The following is a 24,490-nucleotide window of genomic DNA, read 5'->3' on the forward strand; positions in this document are numbered from 1 at the left end:
TTGTCTCTTTATTAACTGGTGAATATTCAGGTATTAAAGTGAATATTGTTTCTTTTGCATTCAAGTACATTCAGATTCTTAAAAAGTTTCCCTAAATTAATGTTACATCCCATTAGTGTAAGCTTTCATCTTTGCAGATATGGCTTGTCGTAGCATCAGAGATTACGCAAGTTTGCGTCTAAGTGGCATACATAAAAGTAAGGGCTTATAACTCGACAAAAACAAAGTAGGATCAATTGCATGGTATTATTTGACAGAATTGATTTTGCTCATGTTTGGAGGCTCTTATGTTACAACACTGCTGAAAAAGTGATGCAGTTTATTTATTCATTTTGTTAATTATTCATGCTTGACATGATGACTACAATCATGTCAGCTGTATCTGGGCAAAATGTTGCATTGTTATCTCAAAGCAAGTTATGGCATTTGGAACCAAGGTAGCCTTTATCAAAAGTCCAAATCAAACTCTAAACAAGTGATCCGAGGGTTTTACTGAACCTAAGAACTATTTATTTATAAATGCCAAAATAAACCAGAAAAATAATTACATAGAATAAGTAACAAGTAATAAGATCCAGCACTGTTTCAGTTGTGTGCATGGTAAATCAAGACCTGTCAATCTAAGCTGTAAAACAGTGGCTGATTGGTCTCTACACATCGTCCCTTCCCACCATACCCACCCACATACCAGAGATGATCTTATTATCAGTTTAAGGGGATTAATCAAGACTCTCTGTTTGTTGCTGTTTGTTAACTATAAATGAACACATTAGCTGTTATGTTGTATTTAATTAAATGTTAAACAGGTTAGCTTTTTTAATTAAATATGCTATAAGTTGATAATTGATCATTTTCTTCATCTATTTTCTTTAGAACACCTAAAATATGTTGCTTGTGTTTGCTTCAGCCAGTGGAAGGCATGGTACAAGTGTATGTGTGCACATGATCAGGATGGTACCACCTCTGCCTCATTTTGAGCCAGGAAAAACCCCGATCTAGCGCATGTTTATTTGAAAAACAATTGAAGCAAGGACAGAGGAAGCTTTATGAGGAGGCTTGAGTGAAGATGCACAGGTGGATTCTATGTGGAAATCTTTTGCGTCTAAGAACCTGACGCACGCATAAATTCTCCTCCCCCTTCACATCTGACACAATAATTCATGTTTCACTGCTGATTTAACAAATTGTAACTGTCACATACTTCGACAGTGCATCTTGAATTATTAGGATTTATTCTTAATATATACAGCTGAAGTCAGAAATGTACATGCACTTAAGTTGAAGTCATTAAAACTCATTTTTTTAACCACCCCACAGATTTAATATTAGCAAACTATAGTTTTGGCAAGTCGTTTAGGACATCTACTTTGTGTATGACACAAGTAATTTTTCCAACACTTCAAGTAGGTCAGAAATGTACATACACCAAGTTAACTGTGCCTTTAAGCAGCTTGGAAAATTCCAGAAAATTATGTCAAGCCTTTAGACAATTAACTTCCGATAGGTGTACTAAATTGGAGGTGTACCTGTGGATGTATTTTAAGGCATACCTTCAAACTCGGTGCCTCTTTGCTTGACATCATGGGAAAATCAAAAGAAAATTAAAAAAATAAAAATAAATAAATAAATAAAATAAAAATGGTGGACCTCCGCAAGTCTGGTTCATCCTTGGAAGCAATTTCCAAATGCTACATTCAACTGTACAAACAACAGTAAGCAAGTTTAAACACCATGGGACCACGCAGCCATCATACCACTCAAGGAGATGCATTCTGCCTCCTAGAGATGAACATAGTTTATATTTACATTTATGCATTTGGCAGACGCTTTTATCCAAAGCGACTTACAGTGCACTTATTACAGGGACAATTCCCCCAGAGCAACCTGGATTTAAGTGCCTTGCTCAAGGACACAATGGTGGTGGCAGTGGGGATCGAACCAGCAACCTTCTAAAAAACTACCAGTTATGACTCCTTGGCTCAAGTCGGTTCGATTGCACCTTTTCCGTCATGAAAATTTTTTCGCCATTTTGAATTTTCTGAAAAACATACTTTTTGGAACTCGTCCTAGGCCGTTTGTCCGATTTGAACGAAAATTGGCCTGCATCATCTAGAGGCACTCACGACAAAGTTATTCACAGAATTTTGATAAACCATACCGTTTTCCAATGTTGTTTCAATGAATTCGACAAAGAACACGCAAAATTTAACTTGAGGCTGTATCTCCGCAACGCTTTGAGGGATTGGGACGAAACTTGGTTTGGAAGATTGCAGTGAGACACTTACAATGGAAGTGATTGGAGACAATGAAAGTGAATGTGGCCAATTTTTGGAGGGTTTAAAAGGCAGAAATGTGAAGCTTATAATTTTATAAAAGCTATCACCACTCAGTTTGGTGCGAAAAGTGCAAATCAATCCCAGAACAACAGCAAAGGACCTTGTGAAGATGCTGGAGGATACAGGTAGACAAGTATCTATATCCACAGTAAAACGAGTCCTATATCGACATAACCTGAAAGGCTGCTCATCAAGGAAGAATTCAATGCTCCAAAACCACCATTAAAAAAAAAGCCAGACTACAGTTTGCAAGTGCACATGGGGACACAAAGATCATACCTTTTGGAGAAATGTCCTCTGGTCTAATGAAACAAAAATGGAACTGTTTGGCCATAATGACCATTGTTATGTTTGGAAGAAAAAGGGTGAGGCTTGTAAGCCGAAGAACACCATCCCAACCATGAAGCATGGGGGAGGCAGCATCATATTGTGGGGGTGCTTTGCTGCAGGAGGGACTGGTGCACAAAATAGAAGCACTTGCATTAGTTCTTCTGTTAAAATTCAAATACTGAGCTAAGTTGTCATTTTAGGGTTTGCTGACATTACATTGTCATGGTAAAGTTGTAAAATCAGCTATAACTTTACTCAGAAAAGTTTAGTAAGCATTTTTCTAACACTAAAATCATGTTTATATGCATATCCTTTCTGTCTTGTGGCTATACTTTTGAAAAAGTGTGTATTGTAACGTTCAAAAATTGGCTCCCATTCACTTCCATATTAAGTGCCTCACTATAACCCAGATTTTTACTTTTTGTTAAAGAGAAGGCAAGTCTAAATTTATTTTTGTGGTAATCAATATAATGCCACAAATGCTGTCAATTAAGTTAAACTTGCATTGAACCAGGAATATTCCTTCCAGATGCAAGATGGCGCCGAGTATGGCTGCTGATCCAATGTTGCAGTTTTTTTTTGTTTTTGTTTTGTCTACAATCCTTGTGTTTTTCATCTTGGATGTCATCTGCCTTATTGTCTATGATAGACAAACACTTCTGGACATTGGTTCTTCAACAGTACACCGAAAACCGGACTTTAACTTCCTCAATGCCGACCCGCTGTTTTCAAACACGACAGCGGAGCCCTTTGTCTGGGCTGCCCAGCCGCGGAAGTGTAGCCGGAAAAGGGGAAGGAGAGCCGCCGTTTTTGTCAGACTAAGACGTTGTGTAAATCAACCCCCTCTACCCAGCATTCTACTGGCATGTTCAGTCTCTGGACAACAAGATCTGCGAGCTGAGAGCGCGGATCTCTTTCCAACGAGAGACTGCTGCATTTTCTGCCTTACAGAAACTTGGATGTCTGCAGAGGTTACAGACTCAGCAATCGAACCCGTGGTTTTCTCAGTGCACTGAGCGGACAGAGTGAAAGACATCTCAGGTAAAAGCAGAGGTGGTGTATGTTTTATGATCAACAAATCCTGGTGTGATCAGAGGAACGTACATTCTATCAAGTCTTTCTGCTCTCCTGATCTGGAATTTCTCATGCTTCTGTGTTGACCATTCTGGCTACCGAGGGAATTCACAGCAGTCATTTTCACAGCTGTGTACATCTGACACAGACCGTGCACTCAAGGAACTGTATGGGAGTATAAGTGAGCAGGAAACTGCACACCCTGAAGCCGCGTTCATTGTGACCGGGGACTTTAATAAAGCCAACCTCAAGTCAATCGCACCGAAATACTTCCAACATATCAGTTGCAACACACAAGTGGACCGGGTTTTGGACCACTGCTACTCTCCCTTCCAGGATAGCTATAAATCCCTCCCCCGCCCACCATTTGGCAAATTGGACCACTCTTCCATTCTCCTTTTGCCCGCTTACAGTCAGAAACTGAAACAGGAAGCACCTGCCCTCAGAATGATCCAGTGCTGGTCAGACCAATCAGATTCTATGCTTCAGGACCGTTTTGATCACGTGGACTGGGAGATGTTCCGGTCCGCCTCTGATGACGACATTGAGGTCCACGCTGATACATAACGCGTTTCATCAGGAAGTGCATAGATGTAATGCCGACCAAAACAATACGGATCTACCCTAACCAGAAACCGTGGATTAATAGCGATGTTCATGCGGCACTTGGTGATGCTTTTCAGGCCTTTCCACACAGATGCAGGATTGTTAGCTGAAAACTGTTTTTCAGCTTTTCAGAGCAACTTATTTTAGCCACTCTGATTCTCTTAATCAGTGTGCTTCTGGCCTGGTTGTACAATATTTTATCCCCACTTCTGTAAGCATCCCCTTTGGTGTGATGAAGCTGTCTGAGCTTTCCAGTAAACCATGGTTTATTGTTATTGAATGATAAAAATGTCCTAGTAGGGATGCACGTATCCTCACAGAAACTAATATATGATGTCACAGTATCTGTGAGCTCATCCAGTTCTGTGGCTGCAGCTTCAAAAACACTCCAATCAGTGCAGTCAAAGCAGGCTTGTAGTTCCAGCTCTGCTTCATTAGTCCATTTCTTTACACTCCTTACTACAGGCTTAGCTGATTTTAGTTTCTGCTTGTAGGTCGGGAGAAGATGAACCAGACAGTGATTAGAGTGCCAAAGCTGCTCGAGAGACAGAGTGGACAGATATGCATCCTTTGCAGTGGTGTAGCAGTAGTCCAGTATATTTGTTTCTGGTGGGGCATGTGATGTGTTGTTTGTATTTTGGCAGTTCAGGGGTGAGTTGTTTGCGAGGGAGCGGACATTCGCCTGATGAATACTCGGCAGCGGAGTAATAAGCCGCGTTGACAAAGCTTCACAAGCGTGCCGGCTCACTTGTAGAACACCACTGCTCCTCCAACTAAGTCTAATAAAACTAATAACTATGTCTAATAAAACGTCTGAATAATCAATGCACCGGAAAAAAATGTCATCCCTGGTGAAACTGATCGGGAAAGAGTGACAAAAAAAACATGACAAACAAACATTAAAGAACATTAAAACACATTATCTGCAAATGGCAACAACAGCTAACTTTTTGTCATCTTAGTTGTCACTTAGCTAGGTGTCTCTTAAAGTGTTGTCTCCCAGTTTTCAAAAACAGTTTGGAAAAAACAAGCAGAGCTGACACAACTTTCAACACACTGAATTGCACAGAATGACTGTCCCACAAATCAGAACATGTGCAAAGTGTTCCCGTGTTTCACTGTCACTTTTCTGCCACGTTTATACAAAGGGAAACCATCTTCCACCAACAATCCCTCTGCATTTTTATGGAACACAAAATACTTCCACACTTCCGACTTAACCCTATTAGAAGGTGGATAAAGGGCCGGCTGTGTTCCTCCTCCACAAATGCTTCTAGACCACGCTGGTTTGTTTACATCAGAGTGTGCATGTGTCATTTGTGCCTCATACAAGCAGTGTTGTGAATCTTGATTCATTGATGGGATAAAAACTACTGTGATAAGAAAAATCTAAACACTTTGGCTAAAAGTTTATCTAGAATTATTTACGGTACTTTGAAGTAGCCATGATAACAATATTGTGCACATTAATTACCATGATATACCATATAACCAAATACCGTCACATGCCTATTCTCACCTCATGTGTATAGGTGCGCACAGGAACACCGAATGCTCTGGCCAGCCCAAAGTCAGCTAGTTTGATCTCGCCTTGTGCGTTGATCAGCAGATTCTGTGGTTTAAGATCTCTGTGAAGAACACGATGAGAGTGACAGAATGCCAATCCCTGCAGCAGCTGGAAAAGGTAACTCTGAACACACACACGTGCGCGCGCACACACACACACACACACACAAACAAAATATAAACTTCCAAATACACAGATCTCCATACAGCATGTCAGTATATCAGTCTAGCGACATTTAAAAGAAAATCAAATGCATTGTTCTAATTGGTATAAATGTTGAATAATATTTTTTTAATCTTAAATCCACATCTTGAAGCAAACATGATGTTTGTGGGGGAGAAACAGAACAATATTCAAGTCCTTTTTTACTCCAAATCTCCATTTTCATTTTCACTTTCAGATGTAAAAGCAAAAATAAACAGGCCCACATGTGATTTTCAGATGTAAAAGTGAAAGCGGAGATTGAGTAAAAAGAAAAACGACTTAAATTTTGATCTGTTTCTCACCCACACCTATCATGTCGCTTCTGAAGATATGGATTTAACCACTGGAATCACATGGATTATTTCTATGTTTCCTTTGTGATTTTTGGAGCTTCAAAGGCCTGATCAGCATTCACATTGCAAGGACCAACAGAGCTGAGATATTCTTCTAAAAATCTTTGTGTTCAGCAGAAGAAAGTCATACACATCTGTGATGGCATGTGGGTGAGTAAATGATGAGATACTTTTTGGTTGAACTATGCCTTTAATACCGTAGTATGTATTATTTTGTGGTAAATGTGTCATTCCAACACTGATTGTGGAGATTTTTTTTCCACCCTTTATTTAATTGTCCACACCATTATGTCATGATACTGTGACCTTTAAATGAAGATATACTGTGAGAAATTATGTCACACTTTGGAAGTGGACATCAATCATCCAGCAACAATGTCGGAATAATCTAAAAAATAACTATTAATTTTTAATTAATAATAACATTTTGTGATGTTAGTCAGATGCTGTCAAGCATAACATGTCCACCCTGTTATGGAAAGATATAGGAATAATTTGTATAATTTTGAAATTTAAATATATTTACATTTATAGATATAAAATCATCACTATAAATTTACAAATATGTGATATTAGGCCTGCGTGATTGACAAAAAGTCATTTTGCAATTATTTTGACAAATATTGAGATTGCGATTTAAACTGTGATATGATAAATAAAAAACTAGTGATTTGTTTTTACCAAAATTTGCCCATGCTCTACTGCTAATACAGAGACTAAGGATACTCTTGAAGGGTTCACATATGAGTCCTCTTAAATAAGAAACAAGACCTTTTCTCTCTTTAGGCAAAAACAAATAAATAAAACAGTGAAACAAAGAGAAAAAAGAAAAAGAAAAAAAAAAACCTGTCTTCTTAATATTTACATTGTACCTGGTCCACTGTGCATCTTTTTTTGTCCATTTGTGACAGGGTTTCAGCCCACTTTTTAATCAATATTTTTTGGAACCCAGTCAATTTAATTATTATAAGTTGATTAAAAATGACATTCAGGACTGTTTTAATAGGGTAAAGCTTACATTTAACCGTCTCCCAGCTAACATGTACATGTTATTCATGCTTATTTTAACCATATTGTTCTGTACATTCACGGAGAGGACAGTGCAACTTTAGTATTAAATGATTGTTCTGGTTTTGTTGCGTTGAGCCTGACTGAGTTCGACATCTGTTCGATTGCTTTATACTGTGTAGTTATTGGGCTGAAGTAATGTTAATGGCATTCTAAATACAACGATAAATTATTTTTATACACAATTTACAAATCATATTTTAATCAAAATACACAATGATGACAAAGACTTTATAGATATTAGTTTAATTTTCTTTAAAGCTGCTTTGAAATGATGCGTGTTGTGAAAAGCGCTTTACAAATAAAAATGACTTTACTTGAAGTAAAGTGACAGACAGTAACTCCCATCACTTTTTCCAGCTTCGTCTTTACACGTAACAAATGATTTTTGGAGTTGCTGTGTTTCTGGTGTGATTATCTCTGGAGCGAGTCTGATCATAGTGCTCTTTTTTGTTTTCTCCCTAAAACACAAATGTGCGGAGAGATATATGGCAGATTAAATAAACTCATGCATTAGTTTCAAACCATTTCTTTCTTTTCTTGCTGTATTTTATCTGTTAAAATGCAGTTGGAATTATCCATTAAATAAAATCCTGGATGACTGGTTGGGAATGCGAGCTCTTGCACCACACACAGGAGGGAGGGAGGGAGGGAGTGAGAGAGAGAGAGAGAGAGAGAGAGAGAAGGGGCTTGCATGTGAGAATCCACTTAAATTAGGTAAAGATGGCTAAAATAAAAAAATAAACTGTTGTTCTAGATTTAAATCGTTTAAACATTAAAATGTTTCTCATGTTTTCAAACTGGTCTTAGCACTCAGCCATATCGATTTCGATTTTTTTTATGAACTATACATTTAACATTTAATTTATCACATATGTTGACTCTCTGCCCTACTCTTAAGGTTGTTTTCACACTGGGCACGTTTGCTGCAATCCGAATTAAAGCCCGATTGTTCCCGGCGCCCCCCGCAGCGTTGGTCTGGTTTCAGACTCATGTATGATTCTGTACAACCCTGCTGCTTGTACGTCATCAACTTGTGTCATCATAAACGTGCACATGATGGAAAGCACAATTGGGTCACTATATTTGTGTGTTTGTTATTAGTGTCATTATGCACACCTGAGTGAATGACACTTGCGCCTCTGTGCTTCGCATTCCGTAATTCAGCAGTTGTACATGTCCAGGGGAAGGAGACTATATCTGATGCTCACAAACGATCTTTTTTTGAGGACACAGCTGGTTGCACGCTCACTCACTCACATATATAAAAGGCACCAAACCTTTTCTGTGTCCCGCAACGTTTCTCTGCCACTCATGATGCACGTGTGTTTATTTTTGAGCAACTGATGATGTCATCATGCTTAAATCAGCAAAATCTCTTGCGCAAGGCATTTTACTTCCTGAACAAGTGCAGACCCGAGCACAGGTTGCTTTCTCACTCACGTGAACCACGCCACAATCCCAGTGCAACCGAACTCGGACCACCTCCTACAGGTAGTCTCAGGTTCAGTACCGCGGTGCGCTTCCCGGTCTGCATGACAGCTTTCACATTAGAGCCCGACCGATATTTCTTGTATATTTTACCGATATGCGCCGATATGAAAACTTTTTTTCAGAACATATAATGCAGAAAACAATGCTTTAGAATTGGTGTCATAGCATACTTTGTCCAGCAGAGCACACTCCGACTCCATTGTTTACAGAGCTGACTCTGAGCTGATGGTGGCTCTGCAGACAGGGCGGAGTTAAACCGTGTGGATTTGAGCGATCTCTTCTCCTTAAATTGCTAACTAGTTTGTGAAATACATACTGGAAAGTTAATAAAAAATTACCCCATCATTTTATATAACTAATATAACGTTAACCCTGTCCCTGACAACCATGTCACTCATGTTTATCACATCTGTTTGCTGTTAGCCAGCTATAGTTTGTCAGTGCAGTCAGTAATGTAGCAGATTGAAAGGTAAACATCAGAGCATCTTTTTGCAGCTCAGCAGACAATGGTGCGGTGGTGGCTTGTGTGTGGTGAGCGTTGATTTCATGCTTTGCTGTTACCTAATTGGTGAGACGCACTGCTGGAAAGTAAATAAATTCCATCTTTTACTCTCCGTGGCAATGAGCTTACAGCTAACTAGCTAATCACGTAGCTACTTTCATTGCTTTGTCAGCTGAGTGGAAGCTAACGTGTAAACGTATTCATCAAAATGTTTTGTTCAGGATTCACAGTTTGGTACCCCTTCAACCGAACAATTCCAGTCGTTGCATTTATAAAATGTAATATTTAAAAGTCTGGTTTTCCAGACATTAAAATAGGATATGTAATAAAAGTAGATTTAATAAATAGTATATTTGCCCTGTGTAAATAATAATATATAGGAACTGTATCTAAAATAAATGAGGGGTGATACATACTAATACAACAGGCTGGAAAAATAGACATTTATTCATTTTAATATCCTCTATATATATATATATATATTTTGAATGTGTTGAAACTTGACACCGTGTGACGCACCCTAAAAACGGCACCGTTAGATCGGTTTCATACTAAAGAGCCGCTTAAAAGTACATTTTTTTTCTCTCGTAATTGTAAATGAGTGTAAATGCCAACATCATATATGTCGAAAGGATTGAAGCCTGTCATGCAAAACAGGAGCTCATTGATGTCATTAAGTGAGTCTGCTTTTTTATTCCATCAGTTACTCCTGGTCGGAGGCTGCCGTATATATTTAGTTTATACGTAGGGTTACGTCCTACATAAATTTAATGGTGCAACGCTCAAATATTTAGTGGAGCGTAAATTGTGACTTAGTGCCCATTTATGCCACAACTAGGCCAAGTTGTAACGTACGTATAGCTGGTGCAACCGGCCCCTGATGTTTATTTAGCTATTTATTTTATTGTTATTTATTCTTTATTTTTAATGGTCAGCATTTGACTGATACTAAACAAACAGTACTGTTTTTTTATTTAGCTATTTATTGTATTTTTATTTATTCTTTATTTTCTCAGTGTTCATTTCTAGAATTTGTTGACAATGTATAATAATGTCAAATGTTCTTTGATAAAAATGTATTTAGGAAAGCAGCCTTCTGAATACCTTTGCATAGTCATATCGGTGCAAAATCTGTGCACAATCCACATAGAAAAGGTCTGTTTTCATTCCAGCTCAAAAATTTGCTATGTCGGTAATCTGTGAATTTTCCTTCTCTAAAATCGGTATCGGTCTCAAAAATACCATATCGGTCGGGCTCTATTTCACATTACCAAATTTTCATGCAAACCGTGCTCTGTTTAGGATAAAATGCCAGTGTGAAAGCACCCTAAAGTATTCATGCGATACTACTTCTTGTACTATTGATTGTAAATTATTCCAAAGTAAATTCAAGTTTAAAATCTTTGTCTCAGCTTATACCTTCAGAATGGCTTTGTCCTTAAGTGCTAACATCCACTGACATCGTTTTTTCACACTTAGCTGAATTATTTCCTTGTTGATCGCTCCTCCGCGTAGAGATATTTTATTTTTGGCACCAATTTACCTCAGTGCAGACATGCCATACATGCACGCGACATCAAAGCAAGATGCGCTCACGAGACACCACATAACGGCTGTATAAATTCTATTTCAAATTCAAAAAAATTTTAGATCAGGTCTTTACTCCTGCCCATTTCTCAGGCATTCAACATATTGTCTACGAGAACTGATTGTTCGCTTACCATCCAGACCTTGAAATGTGGCCTTGTTAGGATATGATCAATGCTATTCGTGTCACCTGTGAGCAGTCATAATGTTTTGGCACATCAGTGTAATGTATTATTATTATTATTAATAATATTATACAATAGTAATGTAACTAGCTTTTATTTTGATAACTGCAGGAACACAAGAGATTTTCTGGTTGTAGCGGAGTTCATATTCATAAATGCTGTATAATATGACCTTCATTATAACATCTTCCCCTCCTCTGTCCACAAATACTCAGTGCCAGGATATATTATTTATATTTGTATATTGTATATAATTTGTAGTAGCCAAACATATTTGGAATTATGCAAAAGTGAATTAAAGCGAATTAGGAGCACTTTAAATATAATACGCTCAGCCCAATTAAGCAAACCGAGCACATCCGTTCCTTTCAGCATGAGATGAATTTGTGGAGCGTGCACAGAACCACCCTGAAACCATCAAACACTGTATCAAGAGCCTCAGACATGCTCTTAGAATGTGTAACGCATTAATATAATACAGAGAGCAGAGCTGTGCACAAGAACTTTGAAGCAAGCAGCATGCAGACTATTTATTTAATTGCATCACAGCCCTTTGCGGTTTAATAACCGCAGAAGGTCATATCGTAATTTCAATTTTATTTCAATGAATTGTGCAGCCTTACTCAATTTCACAGACCATGTATTGGCTAATTTTACCCACTGACCCTGTTATTTTTCTACCCTGGCCAGCCCACCTACCCCAATAAACATCTGAATTTAAATTATTTCGCTTGACCTGTATGATAAAATCTTTAACATGTACGTTTAATGACAAAACAAAGAACTAAACTATTGTTTTACCCATTTCACTTTCACCCTATAAAATAATATTTCAAGCTGATCCCTTGTGTAATGCATTATCTGTTTCAGAATTAAGTTTGCCAACACTGAATGGATTAATACAGGGATTCTTAAACTGGGGTCCAGGGACCACCAAGGGGGCCACGAAGGGGTTCGTAAAACAATTCAAAGAAAGAAAAATATTTTTTTCATAAAAGTAAAAAGTTATATTTACCAAATTTGACATTCGTACTTTTTCAGTTTAATCTAAATGTTTCTCTTCAGGGTTATGCATTTAACATGACTCTATTGGGTAGGAGAAAAAAAAATAAATAAATAAAAAAACACTGTTCACTGTCAAAGCATTACAATATAAGCTAAATATTTTCCAGATAATTAGGGATGCACCAATGTGACATTTTTTGGCTGATACTATACTGATTTCAACAGAAAAACTATGGGCCGATACTGATATTTTGCAACTTACTAACCTTATACTGTCATCAGATCATGGTTTTGCTTAGGAATTATGCTTTAAAAATGAACAAAAAAAGATAATATAATACAGTATATATACACCGATCAGCCACAACATTAAAACCACCTGCCTAATATTGTGTAGGTCCCCCTCGTGCCACCAAAACAACACCAACCCGCATTTCAGAACAGAATTCTGAGATGCTATTCTTCTCACCACAATAGTACAGAGCGGTTATCTGAGTTACCGTAGACTTTGTCAGTTCGAAACCGTCTGGGCATTCTCAGTTGACCTCCCTCATCAACAAGGCGTTTCCATCCACAGAACTGCCGCTCACTGGATGCTTTTTGTTTCTGGCACCATTCTGAGTAAATTAGAGAGACTGTTGAATGTGAAAATCCCAGGAGATCAGGTTTGAGTATTTCTGTAACTGCTGATCTCCTGGGATTTTCACACAATTTACTCAGAATGGTGCCAAAAACATCCAATGAGTGACAGTTCTGTGGACGGAAATGCCTTGATGAAAGAGGTCAACATAGAATTGCCAGACTGGTTCGAACTGACAAAATCCACTAGTGATGCACCGAAATGTAATTTTACCGAAACCGAAATTTAAGTTTTCATTTAGCTGAAAACCAAAAATAAAGTTTGGATAATTACTGACTGATCATTTATGTGGCAATGTGTTTACATTTAGTTTGCTTCTGAGCTTATCAAATTTAGAAAATTGCTTAAAAAAACAAAAAAAACAAATACAATGGTGAAAAATGGATTTTAATTCAATGTGAACAATGTGCACTTCATAACAGTTTTAATTATTTAGGCCTCAAATATCAAAAATAAATAAATACAATGGTGAAAAATGGATTTTAATTCAGTGTGAACAATGTGCACTTCATAACAGTTTTAATTATTTAGGCCTCAAATGTCAAATAAAAAAAAAAAAATTATATTTTAAAATAAAATACATTTGCCTTTCTCTTTATGTTCTATGAATGTCTTTCCACTACCTTGTGAAAAAAAGAATACATTGATAATATTTGAAGGCCTTACAAAACAAAAAACTCAGTTCCATAACTGTTCTAGGAGGACAATATGTCAAAGAATTCAAAATCCTCGGGCCCTGGAGACATTTACGAGCTCAAGCTGACACCCCAGAGCAGTAGGCCCCGAGCCCGGGACTCGATTTGGTCAGAGAAGTGCAGGAAATTGGCAAGAAATGTCGAACATGTTGGCAAGACTAATGAAGGTCATTGCTGACTTGGAGGATCTTGCTGTATACGTCGATCAAATCACTGCCATGGAGACAAATTTACAGATGTGGTCACAAGAATGGGGGATGTTGAGAAAAGGATCAATTATCTGGAGTCATCGGAGAGGGAATTATCTGCTAATCCGCTAGCGACCAAGGTGGATTTAACATGTCTGGGAGAAGTTGGAGGACTTGGAGAACTGTAGCCGGTGGAATAACGTCCGTATTGTTGGAATTCCTGAGGGCGAAGAGGGTCAGGATATGGTGAAATTCCTGGACGGGCTCTTTCAGAGTCTGCTCGACATAACAGGCTATAAGCTGGAAATAGAGCGAGCTCACAGGGTTCCGGCTCGGTGATCCGCTGAGGGAGACAGGCCCTGATCAATTCTGGCCAAATTTCTGAGATCATCCGATAAAGATCTCGTTACGCAAAGTGAGGAGTAAAGGAAGGCTTTCTTGGAAGAACCACAGCATTTTCTTGTTCCCAGACTTTGCGAATTTGACAAGAGAGAAACATGATCGATTCAAGAAATGCAAGAAACTCTTACATCAACGGAAGATCGCTTTTGCACTGATGTTCCCGGCCATAGATAGAGAATAGATGCTAAGGATGGCCATAAAACATTCACATGTCCCCAGCAAGCGATGTCCTTCATAAAGTCAATGGTGTAAGTTTTTTGTGGTACTCACGTTGCAGCCGAGTGGACCTACACACTGAACATTCACTTGACTGTCCGAGGAAACGGAGCGCCTTTTTGGTTTCTTTTTGTGCTGGTTCCGCTTAGTGGCTGGAGTTTGTTTTGTGGAGTAACTCTCCTTCGGGACAGTTGTGTGGATGAATCTGCATGTTCATTGTGCTTATGCCTCCCATTGGCTGGAGTTTGTTTTGTGGAGTATTTCTTGCAAGTCATTGGAGTTATTAGGTCATTTGTTGCACTCAAGTAGCAACAGAATGGGCAGGCTCACTGAACATTTGTTTAACTGTCCGAGGAAACTGAGCACACTTTTTTTGTTGCGGTGGTTGTTTATTTTGTGGAGGAACACACCTTTGGGATAATCATGTGGATAAATCTACACGTTCTTTGTGTTTATTCCGCTTATTGGCTGGAGTTTATTTTATAGATTATCTTTTATTGTGTAATTCTGTCTCACAAAATTTGTATAGAAACACCAGACTTGAGCAATCCGACAGCAAAGTTGTTGCGGGGGCTCTCGTAGGCATACATGGACCGTTTGAGTTTAGAGAGATGGACACCAGTTGGCACTGTCGTGCGTGGGGTTAATGCACACATCTTTTTTTATTTTGTCCCATTTTTCTCCCCAATTTGGAATGTCCAATTCCAAATGCGCTCTAAGTCCACGTGGTGGCGTACTGACTCGCCACAATCCAGTTGGCAGAGAACCGTCTTCAGACCGTCAATCTGCGAATCTCATCACATGGCTCGTTGAGCGCATTACCGCAGAGACTTGGCGCATGTGGAGGCTTCACGCTATTGTCCGTGGCATCCAAGCACAACTCACCACGCACCCCACTGAGAGCAAACCACATTATAGCAACCACGAGGAGGTTACCCCATGTGACTCTACCCTCCCTAGCAACCGGGCCACTTTGGTTGCTTAGGAAACCTGGCTGGAGTCACTCAACACGACCTGGATTCGAACTCGTGACTCCAGGAGAGGTAGTCAGCGTCTTTACTCACTGAGCTACCCAGGCCCCCTACGTTTTTATTTTTCTCTTTGGTTCGGGGGATAGTTTGGGGTTTGATTGTTGCAATAATGTTGGAATGTGGTCTTTATCATTTTGTTTTTGACACACAATCTATATTTTCTATTATGTCAAAATGTCAAATGTTAATGAGTGGACTGTCTCCACGTGGAATGTGAATGGGTTGGGGCACCCCATAAAAAGGTTATTTCTCTTCTTAAGCATAAGAAATATGATACAGTGTTTCTTCAAGAAACGCATCCTTCCCCACAGGAAGCTGAAAATTTTGGAAAGATATGAGGTGGACATATTTTCTTTAGTGCTGGCTCAAGTAAGAGCAGGGGAGTCATTACACTGATAAGCAAGCATCTACAATTCAAATGTCTCAAACAGATTGAAGAAATTAATTGGCTAATATTTACACACCTAACATTGATGATCAGGGCTTTTTTATAGATCTTGAAGGGATGTTGCAAGCCACTGGCACCCCTCATGATATAATATTGGGAGGAGATTCTAATCTTTCGGTGGACTCGGTCCTTGATCATAGTGAAGCAAAAGTGTGTAAGCCCCCTAGAGCATCTTAACAACCTTACAGGATGTGTAAAAACCTTGGTTTTACAGATGTTTGGAGACTTTTGAACCCATCTTGTAGGGACTATACATTTTTTTCATCAGTCCATAAGATTTATTCTAGAATACATTTTTTTTTATATCTAAGTCCCCCATTTCATCTGTTGTTGATTGCTCAATTGGAAACATCTTAGTCTCAGATCATGCCCTGGTGAGTTTAGAGGTGTTGCCAAATATGGAGAAAAGGAAATCATATAATTGGCGCTTTAATGTATCCCTTATCCTGAATTCTAACAAATGTTAAAGGCTGAAATCAGTGTTTACATGGAAACCAACTGGTCCTCAGTATCCTCTGTGGGCGTGGCTTGGGAGGCACTTAAGGCAGATCTTAGGGGCTGGATCATACAGTATGCCTCGTTCACCAAAAAAATCCAAAGCACGAGAACTCATGGAGTTGGAAAGGAATATTAAAAGTGCCGAGGCAGGCCTAGCCCACCTTTGTCAATCGGTAAAATGTAATTTGTTGAAATGTAACCTGGGACGTTTACCATTCCAAATAAAGGTGTTCGCTATGCCATCAAATTGCTTGAAATAAGAGAGGGGGACAACTACAGGGAGAGATTGTAGCAGGTAGTTGAATTTTGGAATACAATTTATTTTAATAACATTAACCTTCCCAATCATAGAAATGTAATGAAACCCACCTACTCGCATCACTCGAAAACCTTTTTATTAAAGGTTCAATTAACTAACTAAATCACACAAAATTGCTGGGAATAAAATGCCCAAATACTTAATGCCCTGTTTGGGCCACTGGCGGGTGCCTGGATGAAAAGCCATTACTGGGCAGTACGCTGTCAGAGCCAAAGCTTCGGATTTAGACCAACTGACTCCTGAGAAATTAGAGAAGGAATTAATAATCCTGTGGAGGCAAGGCATAGATCTAGTGAGGTCGGAGACGAATAACAAAATATCATCTGCGTAAAGCAAAAGCTTATGCGCCACACCTCCCGCCATCACCCCTAGATAATCATCCTCCTTTCTTATCGCAGTTGCTAATGGTTCCAGGGCAAGACAGAACAATAATGGGGAAAGAGGGCAACCCTGCCGAGTGCCCCTATCCAGAGTAAAATAATCTGAAATTAATCCATTTGTTTGTACCGCTGCTACCGGGTGTCTATAAAGTAACTTAATCCATTCAACAAAAGTATCCCCGAACCCATATATTTCCAAAATCTTAAAAAGATAATCCCATTCTACCATATCAAATGCCTTTTCAGTGTCAAGTGAGATGGCAGCGAATGGAGTCAGTTATCAGAAGAGCTACAATCCCGAATAAACCCCACCTGATCTATAAGAAATGTCATAACTTAATTGGTTAACCAAAAATGTTTTAGAAAATTTTAACGTCTAGCTGAATCAGGGAAATTGGACGGTAACTCTTACACTCGCTTGGATCTTTGTCCTTGTTAAGAATCAGACTGATCCGGGCTTGTGTCATGGTTGGCAGAAGCTTTCCTTTCTTTAATGATTCCATATAAACTTCTAGCAAAAGTGGAGCCAGTTCTGTAGCATAAGATCTCAAAAATTCAGCGGCAAAGCCATCTGGCCCCAAAGCCTTGCCTGTAGGCAGGGCCTTAATTACCTCGACAAGCTCCTCCAAGGTTATCTCAGAATCAAGAGAATCTTTTTGCTCAGTCATCAGTTTAGGGAGTTCTAATGGTTCCACAAAGTTTCTAATATCTTCATCAGAAGACGAAGATGTGGAACTATAAAGATCAAGATAGAATTCTTTAAAAGCATTATTAATATCAATGGCCGACGTAAACATTTGGTATTTGAGGGAATGTTAGAAAAAAAAAACTCTCTGCTTGATATATCTAGCCAAGAGCTTCCCTGCTTTGTCCCCCGACTGAAAGTATGACTGTCTTGCCCTGAAGAGCCAAACTCCACTTTCCGTGACAAAATAGTATTATATCTGTATTTCAATCAGGTCAATTCTCTGAGGCCATCAAACGACATTTGGCACTTCAGCTCTGCCTCGGAACTTTTAATATTCCCTTCCAACTCCACAAGTTCTCGTGCTTTTAATTTTTTGATGAATGAGGCATACTGTATGATCCGACCCCTAAGAACTGCCTTAAGTGCCTCCCAAGCCACGCCCACAGAGGTCTCTATATAAACATTGATTTCAGCCTTTAACATTTGTTGGAATTCAGGATTTTACAAAAGGGATACATTAAAGCACCAACTATATGATTTCTTTTTCTCCATATGTGGCAACACCTCTAAACTCAGCAGGGTGTGATCTGAGACTAAGATGTTTCCAACTGAGCAATCCACAACAGATGAAATGAGGGACTTAGATATGTATAAAAAAAATAAAAAAAAATCTATTCTAGAATAAATCTTAGGACTGATGAAAAAAAATGTATAGTCCCTCCCAGATGGGTTCAAAAGTCTCCAAATATCTGTAAGACCAAGATTTTTACACATCCTGTGAAGCGTCAATGTTGCACTAGGGGGCTTACACACTTTTGCTTCACTGTGATCAAGGAATGAGTCCATCAAAAGATGAAAGTCTCCTCCTAATATTATATCATGAGGGGTGCCAGAGGCTTGCAACATCCCTTCAAGATCTATAAAAAAGCCCTGATCATCAGCGTTAGGTGCGTAAATATTAGCCAAAATCAACCTTTGCCCCTGAATTTCTACTAAAACAATATTGACTCTTCCTAATTTATCTTTAAACTGTTTGAGATATTTGAATTGTAGATGTTTACTTATCAATGTAATAACTCCCCTGCTCTTACTTGAGCCAGCACTAAAGAAAACATGTCCACCCTATATCCTCCCAACTTTTTCAGCTTCCTGTGGGCAAACACTATCATATTTCTTACGTTTAAGAAATAACCTTACTTTTTATGGGGTGCCCCAACCCATTCACATTCCACATGGAGAGACAAGTCAGATTGCTCAAGTCCGGTGCTTCTATACAAATTTTGTGATTCAAAATTACACAACAGAAAACAATCTATAAAACAAACTCCAGCCAACAGGTGGAATAAACACAGAGAACATGTATATTCATCCACATAACTTTCCAAAGGTGTGTTCCTCCACAAAACAAACTCCAACCACTAGCGGAAACTGCAAAAAAAAAAAAAAAAAAAAAATAGTTCTGTTTTCCCGGGCAGTCAAACAAATGTTCAGTGAGCCGGCCCATTCAGCTGTTACATGAGTGTAACAAATGCCCTAATCCCTCGAATGATTTGCAAGAAATATTCCACAAAACAAACTCTATCCAATAGGAGGCATAAGCACAAAGAACATGCAGATTCATCCACAAACTGTCCCGAAGGAGTGTTATTCCACAGAACAAACTTAGGCCACTAGGCAGAACCAACAAAAAAACAAAAAAAATAGGCGCAGTTTCCTCGGACAGTCAAGTTAAAGTTCAGTAAGTCAGGATCACACGGCTGCATCGAGAGCATCACTCAATCACTTACTCCATTGACTTTATGAAGGATATCGCTTGCTGTGGGCATGTAAATATTTTGCGGCCATCCTTAGTATCTATTCTCAATTTGGAAGGGAAAATCAACGCAAAAGCGACCTTCCATTGATGTAAGAGTTTCTTGCATTCCTTGTATTGATCACGTTTCGTCGAATTCGCAAAGTCAGGGAACAAGAAAATGCTGAGGTTCTTTCCAAGAAAGCCTTCCTTGGGGGCCTGGGTAGCTCAGCGAGTAAAGACGCTGACTACCACACCTGGGGTCGCAAGTTCGAATCCAGGGCGTGCTGAGTGACTCCGGCCAGGTCTCCTAAGTAACCAAATTGGCCCGGTTGCTAGGGAGGGTAGAGTCACATGGGGTAACCTCCTCGTGGTCACTATAATGTGGTTCACTCTCGGTGGGGCGTGTGGCGAGTTGTGCATGGATGCCGCAGAGAATAGCGTGGGCCACCACACGTGCTATGTCTCCGCGGTAATACACTCAACAAGCCACGTGATAAGAGCTCACTCGATTTCCAGCTTATGTCCTGTTATGTTGAGCAGACTCAAGAAGAGCTCCTCTAGGAATCACCATATCTCAGCCTTCTTCATTCTCAGGAATTCCAACAATTCAGACATTGTTTCACCAATTACAATTCTCAAGGTCTTCCAACTTTTCCCAAATGCACTCCAAGTCCACCTTGGTCACTAGCGGGTTAGCAGCTAATTCCTTCTCCGACGATTCCAGATAATCAAAATAATCAAAATCAAAAACCATTTCTCGACATCCCCCATTCTTGTAACCAGCTCAGTGAACTTCATCTCCATGGCAGTGATCGATCAACGTATTACAGCAAGATCCTCCAAGTCAGCAACGACCTTCGTCAGAATTGTCATCATGTCGACAGTTGACGCTGGATCTCTTCCACCGCATCGGCCTGTTGTTCAGGGGCTTCAGCTTGAGCACGTAATTGTCTTTTAACGTCTCCAGAGCCTGAGAATTTTGAATTCTTTGACATATTGTCTTCATAGAACAGTTATGAACCGAGTGAACCGAGTGTATGGAATCTCACCGGATGATGACACAAGTATTAAAACTACACACCTCCGAACCTCACATGGCGCCACGCGACTGCCCATTAATTCCTTCAAGTTCTCGGGATACATAGTTAATTGGTCTAAATCCGAAGCTTTGGCCCAAACAGGGCATTAAATATTTGGGTATTTTATTCCCAGCAAATTTGTGTGACTTAGTTAAGAGTTAATTTTGACCCTTTAATAAAAAGCTTTGAGTGATGTGGGCAGGGGGGCTTCATTACATTTATCTATGATTGGGAAGGTTAATGTTATTAAAATACCCATTTTACAACATACAACAAACAACATAATGAAACGTTATTAAAATAGGCGTATCCAGCACCAGATAAGATATTTAAACCGTTGGATCCATAGTCATCCAGGAGAAGCAATCTATGTTACACCACTCCTTGTCTCTCTCCACTGGCTGCCGGCTGTTGCATGTATCAAATTCAAGGCTCTGATGCTGGCATACAGAACAGTCACTGGGTCTGCTCCAGTATACCTAAAATCATTTATGCAGAGCTACGCGCCCACTAGAAGCCTGCGGTCGGCTAAGGAACATCGCCTTGTTGTACCAACACAGAGGCACCAAAACACTTTCCTGGACTTTCAGCTTCATGACCTTCCCAACTCTCTGTCTTCAAAAAATGACTAAAAACACATCTTTTCCATGATTAAAACTTAACATTAAAAAAATAAAGAATAAAAATTCCTGTTGCACTTTATTCTGTTTTGAATACTATTATGATGCTAGTGATACTTTGTAATACAGCACTTTTCATACCACTGTCTCCTAAGATGATTCGCTTATGGTTTCCTCTTTTGTAAGTCGCTTTGGATAAAAGCGTCTGCCAAATGAATAAATGTAAATTCAAATGAATTGTATTCCAAAATTCAACTACCTACTACAGTCTCTCCCTATAGATGTCCCCCTCTCTTATTTCAAGCAATTTGATAGCATAGCGAAGTCCTTCATTTGAAATGGTAAATGTCCCAGCTAACATTTCAGTAAGCTGCACAGGCCGACTGAAAAAGTTGGGCTAGGCCTACCCAAGATTTTGTTTTGTTATTATGCATTCGGTCTCAGACATTTGGCTCATTGGTCATTTCCACCTGAGAAAGCCCCTCCCTGGTTTTGTATTGAATAGGAAGTTCTTGCCTCTATTCTGCCATTGCAAAGCCTATCAAACTAATCTGAGAAGTTAAATTACATCCCGTTATCTCACATTTGCACTCAGTATGGACAAAAGTGTCAGAATTAAACACTCTGGCCATTTATTTTAATGCTGCCTTGAGCATAGGGCTGAACACAAAATTATGTATTAATAAGTCCCCTCTCTGCTGGTCAGAGTGGCCTTGATTTGTGCTCCAATAGGCAAGAGCGCTATCTCTTCTGGGGATGGGGGGTTCCGCAATATAACAATCACATTTTTGCGTGGTAGCACTTGGGAGTCAGTCTGGTATTTGGGTTGCTCTCTTTTATGATCTCGTCAAACATATCATACAGCGTTGGTGGTGTGCACACCTCATCCACTGTACGGGCCTTTTTGAACATCGGAGAAGTCTCTGTGTTGTGCGCACCATATCCATTATCCTCAACCGGCAGTCCACCGAGTCCCATGTCTTTGGTCTCCATCAAATCAATTCCAGTTTTCACGCACGGCCGCTGCTTTATACCAAAATCAAATTCAGCCGAACAAATCTTACATATTGCTACTTTAGCATCCTTTTTGGTCACGGTGAAGTGCATCCACACTGCAAGCATGTTTACCTGTTGTAGTGTAACCATACTCTGTGCACGAAAGGAGAAGAGACGTTGACACTGTCAAAATGCGTCATCGGAGAAGCGCCAATTAAACGTCACAGTTTCGGTCAATGATTTCGGCCCTCCAAAACTATTTTAGCCAAAACTGAAAATTACTTTTTTTTGCTGTTTCGGCCGAATATTCATGATTTATTGGGGGGGGGGGGTTATTTTTCACTTCTAAAACATTTTTTTATACTTCTGTTTAGAGCCCGACTGATATAGTATTTTTGAGACTATACCGATTTTAGAGGGGGGAAATTCACCGATTACCGATATGGTGGGTGGATTGTGGACCGATTTTGCACCGATATGACTATGCAAAGGTACTCAGAAGGCTGCTTCTTAAACATTTTTATCAAAGAATATTTGAAATTGACATTGTCAAATTCTAGAAATCAACAGAGAAAATAAAGAATAAATAAAAATACAATAAATAGCTTAAAAAAATCAGTACTGTATGTTTAGTATCAGTCAAATGCTGACCATTAAAATAAAGAATAAAAATAAAATAAATAGCTAAATAAACATCAGTACTGTACGTTTCGTATCAGTCAAATGCTGACTATTTTAATACTGCCAGTCAATTAGTCGCAGATTGTAAATAAAGCATTTACACCTGCCGAGACAAGAGAAAAACAGCAGTGTTACACCGTATTCTGCTATACAATTTCAGGGGAATCTTTCAACGGTGGAAAACCAGACTTCTAAATATTACATTTTATAAATGCAACGACTGGAATTGTTCGGTTGAAGGGGGCACCAAACTGTGAATCCCAGACAAAACAGTTTGGTGAATACATGTTTACACATTAGCTTCCACTCAATGAAAGTAGCTATGTGGTTAGCTAGTTAGCACGTTGTCACAGAGAGTAGAAGATGGACTAGCATTGCATCTCACCAACTAGGTAACAGCGTAGCGTGAAATCAACACTCAACAGACACAATCCACCACCGCACCGTTGTCTGCTGAGCTGCTAAAAGATGCTCTGATGTTTACCTTTCAAACTGCTACATTACTGACTGCACTGACAAACTATAGCTGGCTAACAGCAAACAGACATGAGTGACAAGGTTGTCAGGGACAGGGTTAACATTATATTAGTTATATTGAAAAGGGAAAATTATGGGGTCATTGTTTATTAACATTCCAGTATGTATTTCACAAACTAGTTAGCAGCTTACCGAAAAGACACCACTCAACTCCGCACCACTAAAGTCAGCCCTGTCTGCAGAGCCACCGTCAGCTCAGAGTCAGCTCTGTAAACAGTGGAGTCGGAGTGCGCTCTGCTGGACAAACTATGTAATGACACCACTTCTAAAGCATTGTTTTCTGCATTATGTTTTCTGAAAAAAAGTTTTCATATCTGCGCATATCAGTAAGCATATACGGCGATAACCGATATATCAGTGAAAGGCTAATACTGGCCAATGATATCGGCCGGGCACTACTTCTGTTTTTGCAGTTCTTAACAATAGAACTCACATTTAACAGCAACATTACAAAGTCATAAGCATAAAATGTTGATATTAAATTCCAGTGGTCGATATTGCCGATTTACAGTGATGGTTATAGGTAATGGCTTTAAATTGGTCAATAATTTGCCGATTCATCGCTGCATCCCTACAGATAATATTTTAATGATTTCTTTTGGCTCTAGTACAATAACAATACAAAAACTATTTAAATTGTCTTTATAATATCACACTTAAACATTTTCTCTAGTCTTCACACGCAAAAATATAGAATGACCATTATATATCTTAGGAGGGGGTCCCTTGCCAGGTGTTTGTCATATCTGGGGGTCTGTGGTATAAAAATAGTTTGAAACCCCTGGAATAACAGATCTCAAACTCACCTTCACGAGTGGCAGGGATATGCCAGTGACGGAGGAGGCGTCCATAAACCTCTTCAGGTCTTGGTGAAGAAATTCAAAGACCAAGTAAAGCTTATTCTCTGTGTGTATTACATCTCGCAGCCTGTAGAAAAAAAAAAAAATCAACCTCTGTAAGACTAAA

The 24,490-nt window shown here is 39.2% G+C and overlaps 1 protein-coding gene across 5 annotated transcripts in view; it reads right to left on the reverse strand.

The window, feature by feature from the left end:
- Window positions 1–24,490, reverse strand: part of cdk2 (cyclin-dependent kinase 2) — a 93,019-nt gene that overhangs the window by 63,632 nt on the left and 4,897 nt on the right. For 4 of the 5 annotated variants that reach the window (XR_007895084.1, XR_007895083.1, XR_007895082.1 and 1 more), the window contains exons 3-4: window positions 24,331–24,451; window positions 5,866–6,036 (exon numbers count right to left, since the gene is read on the reverse strand). Coding sequence is in view for 2 of the 5 variants with exons in the window: in XM_051676666.1 (XP_051532626.1) it covers window positions 5,866–6,036; window positions 24,331–24,451 (292 nt within the window). In the remaining 3 variants the exon portion in view is untranslated. The remainder of the gene's footprint in view (window positions 1–5,865; window positions 6,037–24,330; window positions 24,452–24,490) is intronic. The other variant, XM_051676667.1, reaches the window with a different exon arrangement.

The sequence above is a fragment of the Myxocyprinus asiaticus genome, chromosome 37, assembly GCF_019703515.2.
Source record: "Myxocyprinus asiaticus isolate MX2 ecotype Aquarium Trade chromosome 37, UBuf_Myxa_2, whole genome shotgun sequence".
NCBI classification, from domain to species: domain Eukaryota; kingdom Metazoa; phylum Chordata; class Actinopteri; order Cypriniformes; family Catostomidae; genus Myxocyprinus; species Myxocyprinus asiaticus.